This window comes from Chiloscyllium punctatum, chromosome 8 (genome assembly GCF_047496795.1).
Source record: "Chiloscyllium punctatum isolate Juve2018m chromosome 8, sChiPun1.3, whole genome shotgun sequence".
NCBI classification, from domain to species: Eukaryota; Metazoa; Chordata; class Chondrichthyes; order Orectolobiformes; family Hemiscylliidae; genus Chiloscyllium; species Chiloscyllium punctatum.
Genome location: NC_092746.1, coordinates 133,623,295 through 133,633,783, shown reverse-complemented (window position 1 = coordinate 133,633,783; position 10,489 = coordinate 133,623,295). Strand labels below are relative to the sequence as shown.

The 10,489-nt window shown below is 79.2% G+C and overlaps 1 protein-coding gene across 4 annotated transcripts in view; it reads left to right on the top strand.

Annotated features, from left to right (window-relative positions):
• Positions 1 to 286: 286 nt before the first annotated feature.
• Positions 287 to 10,489, top strand: part of LOC140480940 (mitogen-activated protein kinase 15-like) — a 437,971-nt gene continuing 427,768 nt past the window's right edge. For 2 of the 4 annotated variants that reach the window (XM_072576553.1, XM_072576550.1), the window contains exon 1: positions 288 to 565. In XM_072576553.1, the coding sequence (XP_072432654.1) occupies positions 497 to 565 (69 nt within the window). In that variant the 5' untranslated portion in view covers positions 288 to 496. Of the gene's footprint in view, positions 566 to 10,489 lie in introns of all 4 variants that reach the window. The other 2 variants (XM_072576552.1, XM_072576551.1) reach the window with 2 other exon arrangements.

The window sequence follows — 10,489 nt, the reverse complement described above, 5'->3', positions numbered from 1 at the left end:
CCCCACCCCCACTCCCACCCCCACCCTCACCCTCTCTCCGCCCCCACCCCACCCCAACCCCCACCCCCTCTCCGCCCCCACCCCCACCCCCTCTCCGCCCCCCCCCCCACCCCACCCCACCCCACCCCCTCTCCGCCCCCACCCCACCCCACCCCACCCCCTCTCCGCCCCCACCCCCACCCCCCCTCTCCGGCCTATCACCCTTTTTCCAGCTCCACCTTTCCCGCCGGACCTCCCGAGTGTCCGCCCACAATGACCCGGCCATGTCCGTGTGAGGCCACTCCGCCGTGACCGCTCTCTGTGTGGAACCTATCCCCAGGAATGCTCACACTGGGTCATACTGGGGACAGGAGCCAGCAGAGGGGCTGAACGGCCGGCGGCGGAGGCACGTGACGCCCCGGTGTGTGCGCAGGCGCGGGAGTGCGGCCTAGTCGGTTGCCGTGACAACAGGAGCCTGGAGTCGGAGTGGGAGTGATCCCGGGGAGGGGGGGACACGATGAGCGGCTCCGAGGTGGATGATCACATCAACCGGCAATACCGAGTGAAGAGACGCCTGGGGAAGGGGGTGAGGGACCGGGGGGGGAGGGACCGGGGGGTGAGGGACCGGGGGGGGGGAGGGGAAGGGGGTGAGGGACCGGGGGGGGGAGGGGAAGGGGGTGAGGGACCGGGGGGGGGAGGGGAAGGGGGTGAGGGACCGGGGGGGGGAGGGGGAGGGGGTGAGGGACCGGGGGGGGGAGGGGAAGGGGGTGAGGGACCGGGGGGGGGAGGGGAAGGGGGTGAGGGACCGGGGGGGGGGAGGGGAAGGGGGTGAGGGACCGGGGGGGGGGAGGGGGAGGGGGTGAGGGACCGGGGGGGGGAGGGGGAGGGGGTGAGGGACCGGGGGGGGGAGGGGAAGGGGGTGAGGGACCGGGGGGGTGAGGGACCGGGGGGGGGAGGGGGAAGGGGTGAGGGACCGGGGGGGGGAGGGGAAGGGGGTGAGGGACCGGGGGGGGGGAGGGGAAGGGGGTGAGGGACCGGGGGGGGAGGGGAAGGGGGTGAGGGACCGGGGGGTGAGGGACCGGGGGGGGGAGGGGGAAGGGGGTGAGGGACCGGGGGGGGGAGGGACCGGGGGGGGGGAGGGGGGAAGGGGGTGAGGGACCGGGGGGGGGGAGGGGGGAAGGGGGTGAGGGACCGGGGGGGGGGGGGGGAGGGAGGGGGTGAGGGACCGGGGGGGGGGGGGGAGGGAGGGGGTGAGGGACCGGGGGGGGGGGGGGGGGGAAGGGAGGGGGTGAGGGACCGGGGGGGGGGGGGGAAGGGGGTGAGGGACCGGGGGGGGGGAGGGGGGAAGGGGGTGAGGGACCGGGGGGGGGAAGGGGTGAGGGACCGGGGGGGGGGAGGGGGAAGGGGGTGAGGGACCGGGGGGGGGGAAGGGGTGAGGGACCGGGGGGGGGGGGGGAAGGGGTGAGGGACCGGGGGGGGGGAAGGGGTGAGGGACCGGGGGGGGGGTGGGGGGGGGGGGAAGGGGTGAGGGACCGGGGGGGGGGGAAGGGGTGAGGGACCGGTGGGGGGGGGGGGAAGGGGTGAGGGACCGGGGGGGGGAAGGGGTGAGGGACCGGGGGGGGGGGGGGGGGGGGGAAGGGGTGAGGGACCGGGGGGGGGAAGGGGTGAGGGACCGGGGGGGGGGGGGGAAGGGGTGAGGGACCGGGGGGGGGGGGGGAAGGGGTGAGGGACCGGGGGGGGGGGGAAGGGGTGAGGGACCGGAGGGGGGAAGGGAGGGGGTGAGGGACCGGGGGGGGGGGGGGAAGGGGGTGAGGGACCGGGGGGGGGAGGGGAAGGGGGTGAGGGACCGGGGGGGGGGAGGGGAAGGGGGTGAGGGACCGGGGGGTGAGGGACCGGGGGGGGGGGGGGGAGGGGGAAGGGGTGAGGGACCGGGGGGGGGGAGGGGAAGGGGGTGAGGGACCGGGGGGGGGGAGGGGAAGGGGGTGAGGGACCGGGGGGGGGAGGGGGAGGGGGTGAGGGACCGGGGGGGGGAGGGGAAGGGGGTGAGGGACCGGGGGGGGGAGGGGAAGGGGGTGAGGGACCGGGGGGGGGAGGGGAAGGGGGTGAGGGACCGGGGGGTGAGGGACCGGGGGGGGGAGGGGGAAGGGGTGAGGGACCGGGGGGGGGAGGGGAAGGGGGTGAGGGACCGGGGGGGGGAGGGGAAGGGGGTGAGGGACCGGGGGGGGGAGGGGAAGGGGGTGAGGGACCGGGGGGTGAGGGACCGGGGGGGGGAGGGGGAAGGGGGTGAGGGACCGGGGGGGGGAGGGACCGGGGGGGGGGAGGGGGGAAGGGGGTGAGGGACCGGGGGGGGGAGGGGAAGGGGGTGAGGGACCGGGGGGGGGAGGGGAAGGGGGTGAGGGACCGGGGGGGGGAGGGGAAGGGGGTGAGGGACCGGGGGGGGGAGGGGGGAGGGGGTGAGGGACCGGGGGGGGGAGGGGAAGGGGGTGAGGGACCGGGGGGGGGAGGGGAAGGGGGTGAGGGACCGGGGGGGGGAGGGGAAGGGGGTGAGGGACCGGGGGGGGGAGGGGAAGGGGGTGAGGGACCGGGGGGGGGAGGGGAAGGGGGTGAGGGACCGGGGGGGGAGGGGAAGGGGGTGAGGGACCGGGGGGGGGAGGGGAAGGGGGTGAGGGACCGGGGGGGGGAGGGGGAGGGGGTGAGGGACCGGGGGGGGGAGGGGAAGGGGGTGAGGGACCGGGGGGGGGAGGGGAAGGGGGGGAGGGGAAGGGGGTGAGGGACCGGGGGGGGGAGGGGAAGGGGGTGAGGGACCGGGGGGTGAGGGACCGGGGGGGGGGGGGGGGGAGGGGGAAGGGGTGAGGGACCGGGGGGGGGGAGGGGAAGGGGGTGAGGGACCGGGGGGGGGGAGGGGAAGGGGGTGAGGGACCGGGGGGGGGGAGGGGGAGGGGGTGAGGGACCGGGGGGGGGAGGGGGAAGGGGGTGAGGGACCGGGGGGGGAGGGGAAGGGGGTGAGGGACCGGGGGGGGGAGGGGGAAGGGGTGAGGGACCGGGGGGGGGAGGGGAAGGGGGTGAGGGACCGGGGGGGGGAGGGGAAGGGGGTGAGGGACCGGGGGGGGGAGGGGAAGGGGGTGAGGGACCGGGGGGTGAGGGACCGGGGGGGGGAGGGGGAAGGGGGTGAGGGACCGGGGGGGGGGAGGGACCGGGGGGGGGAGGGGGGAAGGGGGTGAGGGACCGGGGGGGGGGGGGAGGGGGGAAGGGGGTGAGGGACCGGGGGGGGGGGGGGGGGGAGGGAGGGGGTGAGGGACCGGGGGGGGGGGGGGGGAGGGAGGGGGTGAGGGACCGGGGGGGGGGGGGGGGGGAGGGAGGGGGTGAGGGACCGGGGGGGGGGGGGGGAAGGGGGTGAGGGACCGGGGGGGGGGAGGGGGGAAGGGGGTGAGGGACCGGGGGGGGGAAGGGGTGAGGGACCGGGGGGGGGGAGGGGGGAAGGGGGTGAGGGACCGGGGGGGGGAAGGGGTGAGGGACCGGGGGGGGGGGGGGGGAAGGGGTGAGGGACCGGGGGGGGGGAAGGGGTGAGGGACCGGGGGGGGGAAGGGGTGAGGGACCGGGGGGGGGAAGGGGTGAGGGACCGGGGGGGGGGGAAGGGGTGAGGGACCGGGGGGGGGAAGGGGGTGAGGGACCGGGGGGGGGGGGGAAGGGGTGAGGGACCGGGGGGGGGGGAAGGGGTGAGGGACCGGGGGGGGGAGGGGGGAAGGGAGGGGGTGAGGGACCGGGGGGGGGGGGGGAAGGGGGTGAGGGACCGGGGGGGGGGAGGGGAAGGGGGTGAGGGACCGGGGGGGGGAGGGGAAGGGGGTGAGGGACCGGGGGGGGGGGGGGGGAGGGGGAAGGGGTGAGGGACCGGGGGGGGGAGGGGAAGGGGGTGAGGGACCGGGGGGGGGAGGGGAAGGGGGTGAGGGACCGGGGGGGGGAGGGGGAGGGGGTGAGGGACCGGGGGGGGAGGGGAAGGGGGTGAGGGACCGGGGGGGGGAGGGGAAGGGGGTGAGGGACCGGGGGGTGAGGGACCGGGGGGGGGAGGGGGAAGGGGTGAGGGACCGGGGGGGGGAGGGGAAGGGGGTGAGGGACCGGGGGGGGGAGGGGAAGGGGGTGAGGGACCGGGGGGGGGAGGGGAAGGGGGTGAGGGACCGGGGGGTGAGGGACCGGGGGGGGGAGGGGGAAGGGGGTGAGGGACCGGGGGGGGGAGGGACCGGGGGGGGGGAGGGGGAAGGGGGTGAGGGACCGGGGGGGGGGGAGGGGGGAAGGGGGTGAGGGACCGGGGGGGGGGGGGAGGGAGGGGGTGAGGGACCGGGGGGGGGGGGGGGGGGAGGGAGGGGGTGAGGGACCGGGGGGGGGGGGGGAGGGAGGGGGTGAGGGACCGGGGGGGGGGGGGGGAAGGGGGTGAGGGACCGGGGGGGGGGAGGGGGGAAGGGGGTGAGGGACCGGGGGGGGGGAAGGGGGTGAGGGACCGGGGGGGGGGAGGGGGGAAGGGGGTGAGGGACCGGGGGGGGAAGGGGTGAGGGACCGGGGGGGGGGGGGAAGGGGTGAGGGACTGGGGGGGGGGAAGGGGTGAGGGACCGGGGGGGGGGGGGGGGGAAGGGGTGAGGGACCGGGGGGGGAAGGGGTGAGGGACCGGGGGGGGGGGGGGGGAAGGGGTGAGGGACCGGGGGGGGGGAAGGGGTGAGGGACCGGGGGGGGGGGGGGGAAGGGGTGAGGGACCGGGGGGGGGGGAAGGGGTGAGGGACCGGGGGGGGGAGGGGGGAAGGGAGGGGGTGAGGGACCGGGGGGGGGGGGGGAAGGGGGTGAGGGACCGGGGGGGGGAAGGGGGTGAGGGACCGGGGGGGGGGAGGGGGGAAGGGGGTGAGGGACCGGGGGGGGGGAGGGGGAAGGGGTGAGGGACCGGGGGGGGGGAAGGGGTGAGGGACCGGGGGGGGGAAGGGGTGAGGGACCGGGGGGGGGGGGGGGGGAAGGGGTGAGGGACCGGGGGGGGGGGGAGGGGGGAAGGGGGTGAGGGACCGGGGGGGGGGGGGGGAGGGGGGAAGGGGGTGAGGGACCGGGGGGGGGGGGGGGGGGAGGGGGTGAGGGACCGGGGGGGGGGGGGGGGAAGGGGGTGAGGGACCGGGGGGGGAAGGGGGGGGGGGTGAGGGACCGGGGGGGGGAGGGAAAGGGGGGAGGGACCGGGGGGGGGGGAAGGGTTAAAGGGGGGAGGGACCAGGGGGGGGGGGAAGGGTTAAAGGGGGTGAGGGACCGCGGGGGGGGGGGGGGTGTGAAAGGGGGTGAGGGACCGGGGGGGAGGGGTGAAAGGGGGTGAGGGACCGGGGGAGGGGGGAGACAGGGGGAGGGACGGTGGGAGGGGGGGGAGAGGGAGAGGGGGAGGGACGGGGGGAGGGGGAGGGGGGGGAGAGGGGGAGGGACGGGGGGAGAGGGGGAGGGACGGGGAGAGGGGGAGGGACGGGGAGAGGGGGGGGGAGAGGGAGGGGGGGGGAGAGGGGGAGGGACGGGGGGAGGGGGGGGAGAGGGGGAGGGACGGGGGGAGGGGGGGAGAGGGGAGGGACGGGGCGAGAGGGGGAGGGACGGGGCGAGAGGGGGAGGGACGAGGGGAGGGGGGAGGGAGGGGGAGGGACGAGGGGAGGGGGGAGAGGGGGAGGGACGGGGGGAGGGGGGGGAGGGGGGGAGGGAGGGGGGGAGAGGGGGAGGGACGGGGGGAGGGGGGGGAGAGGGGGAGGGACGGGGGGAGGGGGGGAGAGGGGGAGGGACGGGGGGAGGGGGGGGAGAGGGGGAGGGACGGGGGGAGGGGGGAGAGGGGGAGGGACGGGGGGAGGGGGGAGAGAGGGGGCGGGACGGGGGGAGGGGGGAGGGAGGGGGGAGAGAGGGGGAGGGACGGGGGGAGGGGGGAGAGAGGGGGAGGGACGGGGGGGAGGGGGGAGAGAGGGGGAGGGACGGGGGGAGGGGGGAGAGAGGGGGAGGGACGGGGGGAGGGGGGAGAGGAGGAGGGACGGGGGGAGGGGGAGGGACGGGGGGAGGGGGGAGAGGGGGAGGGACGGGGGGAGGGGGAGGGACGGGGGGAGGGGGGAGAGGGGGAGGGACGGGGGGAGGGGGGAGAGAGGGGGCGGGATGGGGGGAGGGGGGAGGGAGGGGGGAGAGAGGGGGAGGGACGGGGGGAGGGGGGAGAGAGGGGGAGGGACGGGGGGAGGGGGGAGAGAGGGGGAGGGACGGGGGGAGGGGGGAGAGAGGGGGAGGGACGGGGGGAGGGGGGAGAGAGGGGGCGGGATGGGGGGAGGGGGGAGGGAGGGGGGAGAGAGGGGGAGGGACGGGGGGAGGGGGGAGAGAGGGGGAGGGACGGGGAGAGGGGGAGGGACGGGGGGAGAGGGGGGAGAGCCGGGGGGGACGGGGGGGGAGGGACGGGGGGGGGGGAGGGACGGGGGAGGGGGGAGAGAGGAGAGGGGGATGGGGGAGAGGGGAGGGGGGGGAGAGAGGAGAGGGGGATGGGGGAGAGGGGGATGGGGGAGAGGGGAGGGGGGGGAGAGAGGAGAGGGGGATGGGGGAGAGGGGAGGGGGGGGAGAGAGGAGAGGGGGATGGGGGAGAGGGGAGGGGGGGAGAGAGGAGAGGGGGATGGGGGAGAGGGGAGGGGGGGAGAGAGGAGAGGGGGATGGGGGAGAGGGGAGGGGGGGAGAGAGGAGAGGGGGATGGGGGAGAGGGGAGGGGGGGGAGAGAGGAGAGGGGGATGGGGGAGAGGGGAGGGGGGGGAGAGAGGAGAGGGGGATGGGGGAGAGGGGAGGGGGGGGAGAGAGGAGAGGGGGATGGGGGAGAGGAGAGGGGGATGGGGGAGAGGGGAGGGGGGGGAGAGAGGAGAGGGGGATGGGGGAGAGGGGAGGGGGGGGAGAGAGGAGAGGGGGATGGGGGAGAGGGGAGGGGGGGGAGAGAGGAGAGGGGGATGGGGGAGAGGGGAGGGGGGGGAGAGAGGAGAGGGGGATGGGGGAGAGGGGAGGGGGGGGAGAGAGGAGAGGGGGATGGGGGAGAGGGGAGGGGGGGGAGAGAGGAGAGGGGGATGGGGGAGAGGGGAGGGGGGGGAGAGAGGAGAGGGGGATGGGGGAGAGGGGAGGGGGGGGAGAGAGGAGAGGGGGATGGGGGAGAGGGGAGGGGGGGGAGAGAGGAGAGGGGGATGGGGGAGAGGGGAGGGGGGGGAGAGAGGAGAGGGGGATGGGGGAGAGGGGAGGGGGGGGAGAGAGGAGAGGGGGATGGGGGAGAGGGGAGGGGGGGGAGAGAGGAGAGGGGGATGGGGGAGAGGGGAGGGGGGGGAGAGAGGAGAGGGGGATGGGGGAGAGGGGAGGGGGGGGAGAGAGGAGGGGGATGGGGGAGAGGGGAGGGGGGGGAGAGAGGAGAGGGGGATGGGGGAGAGGGGAGGGGGGGGAGAGAGGAGTGGGGGATGGGGGAGTGGGGAGGGGGGGGAGAGTGAGAGGGGGATGGGGGAGAGGGGAGGGGGGGGGAGAGGAGAGGGGGATGGGGGAGTGGGGTGGGGGGGGAGTGAGGAGAGGGGGATGGGGGTGTGGGGTGGGGGGGGTGTGGAGAGGGGGTGGGGGTGTGGTGGGGGGGTGTGGGTGGGGGTGGGGGAGTGGGGTGGGGGGGGTGTGTGGGGTGGTGGGGGTGTGGGGTGGGGGGGTGTGGTGGGGTGGGGGTGGGGGTGGGGGGGAGTGGGTGGGGGGGGGTGTGGGGTGGGGGGGGTGGGGGTGGGGTGGGGGGGTTGGGGTGGGGGGGGTGGGGTGGGGGGGAGAGGGGTGGGGGGTGGGGGGGTGGGGGGTGGGGGAGTGGGGGGGGGGGTGGGGGTGGGGGTGTGGGGGTGGGGGTGGGGGGTGGGGGTGTGGGGGTGGGGGGTGGGGGGTGTGGGGTGGGGGGGGTTGGGGTGGGGGGTGGGGGTGGGGGGGGTGGGGGTGGGGGGTGGGGGTGGGGGGGGGTTTGGGGTGGGGGGGGGTGGGGGGGGGGGGTGGGGGGTGGGGGTGGGGGGGGTTGGGGGGGGGGGGGTGTGGGGTGGGGGGGGTTGGGGTGGGGTGTGGGGTGGGGGGGGGTGGGGGGTGTGGGGTGGGGGGGGGTTGGGGGGGGGGTGGGGGGTGGGGGGGAGGGGGTGGGGGGTGTGGGGTGGGGGGGGGTTGGGGGGGGGGGTGGGGGAGGGGGGGGGTTGGGGGTGGGGGGTGTGGGGTGGGGGGGGGTTTGGGGTGGGGGGTGGGGGGTGTGGGGTGGGGGGGGGTTAGGGGGTGGGGGGGTGGGGGTGGGGGGGGGGGGGTGGGGTGGGGGGAGGGGGGGGGTGGGGGTGGGGGGGGTGGGGGGGGTGTGGGGGTGGGGGGGGTGGGGGGGTGGGGGTGGGGGGTGGTGGGGGGGGGTGGGGGTGGGGGAGTGGGGAGGGGGGGGAGGGGAGGGGGGGAGTGGGGAGGGGGGGGTGGGGGATGGGGGGGGGGGGGGTGGGGGATGGGGGGTGGGGGGAGGGGGGGTGGGGGGGGGGGGGGTGGGGGTGGGGGAGGGGGTGGGGGGGGGGGTGGGGGGGGTGTGGGGTGGGGGGGTTGGGGGGTGGGGGGGTGGGGGTGGGGGGGGTGGGGTGGGGGGTGTGGGGGGGGGGGTGGGGAGTGGGGGTGGGGGGTGGGGGGGGGGGGGGTGGGGGAGTGGGGGTGGGGGTGTGGGGGTGGGGGTGGGGGGTGGGGGTGTGGGGGTGGGGGGTGGGGGTGGGGTGGGGGTGTGGGGGGTGGGGGGATGGGGGTGGGGGTGGGGGTGGGGGGAGTGGGGGTGGGGGAGTGGGGGTGGGGGGTGGGGGTGTGGGGGGGGGTGAGGGGGGTGGGGATGGGGGTGGGGGGTGGGGGGTGGGGGGTGTGGGGGTGGGGGGTGTGGGGGTGGGGGGGTGGGGGGTGGGGGGTTGGGGGTGGGGGGATGGGGTGTGGGGGTGGGGGGGGTGGGGGTGGGGTGGGGGTGGGGGGGAGGGGGGAGTGGGGGATGGGGATGGGGGGGTGGGGGGAGTGGGGGAGGGGGGAGTGGGGAGGGGGGAGGGGGGAGGGGAGGGGGAGTGGGGGGAGGGGGAGGGGGGGGATGGGGAGGTGGGGGGATAGGGGGGAGGGGAGTGGGAGGGAGGGGGGGAGGGGCGGGGGGATAGCGGGAGGGGGCGGAGGGGAATAGGGGGAGGGCGGGGGATAGGTGGGAAGGGGCGGGGGAATGGGGGGAGGGGTGGGGGGGAGATGCGGGGGTGGGATGGGGCGGGATAGGGGGAGGGGCGGGTGGAAGTGGGGGATGGGATGGGAGGGGTGGGGTGGATGGGGGGACCTGGGGTGAGGGGTGGAGTGGGGGTGAGGGGGTGGAGTGGGGAGAGGGTGGGGTGAGGGGGAGTGGGGAGAGGGTGGGATGGGGGAGAGGGGGATGGGGGGGAGGGGGAGGGGGGGATGGGGGGGAGGGGGTGGGTGGAGAGGGGGGGGAGTGGGGAGAGGGTGGGATGAGGGGGGGGGAGTGGGGAGAGGGTGGGATGAGGGGGGGGAGTGGGGAGAGGGTGGGATGAGGGGGGGGAGTGGGGAGAGGGGTGGGATGAGGGGGGCGGAGTGGGGAGAGGGTGGGATGAGGGGGGAGTGGGGGAGAGGGGGGATGAGGGGGGGGAGTGGGGAGAGGGTGGGAGAGGGGCGGAGTGGGGAGAGGGTGGGATGAGGGGGGGGGGGAGTGGGGAGAGGGTGGGATGAGGGGGGGGAGTGGGGAGAGGGTGGATGAGGGGGGAGTGGGGAGAGGGTGGGATGAGGGGGGAGTGGGGGGAGAGGGTGGGATGAGGGGGGAGGGGGAGTGGGGAGAGGGTGGGATGAGGGGGGAGTGGGGGAGGTGGGATGAGGGGGAGTGGGGAGTGAGGGGGGTGAGGGGAGTGGGGAGAGGGTGGGATGAGGGGGGAGTGGGGAGGGGGGGATGGGGGTGGGAGTGGGGAGAGGGTGGGATGAGGGGGGGAGTGGGGAGAGGGTGGGGAGGGGGGAGTGGGGGGAGGTGGGGAGGGGGTGGGGGAGTGGGAGGGGGGGGGGGTGTGGGGTGAGGGGGGGTGGGGGGAGTGGGGGGGGGTGGGGGAGGGGGAGGGTGGGGGAGTGGGGAGTGGGTGGGGGAGTGGGGAGAGGGGTGGGGTGGGTGAGGGGGGGAGTGGGGGAGGGTGGGGGAGTGGGGGGGGTGGGGGAGTGGGGTGGGGTGGGGGGAGTGGGGAGAGGGGTGGGGGAGGGAGGGGGGGAGTGGGGGTGGGGGGAGTGGGGGGTGGGGGGAGGGGGGGGGAGTGGGGAGAGGGTGGGTGGGGTGGGGGAGTGGGGAGAGGGGGGAGTGGGTGGGGGGAGTGGGGTGTGGGGGAGAGGGTGGGGAGGGGGAGAGGGTGGGGGAGTGGGGTGGAGGGGGGAGAGGGTGGGGGAGTGGGGATGAGGGGGGGAGAGGGGGTGGGGTGAGGGGGGAGGAGGGGGGGGGGAGGGTGGGGAGTGGGGTGGGGGGAGAGGGTGGGGG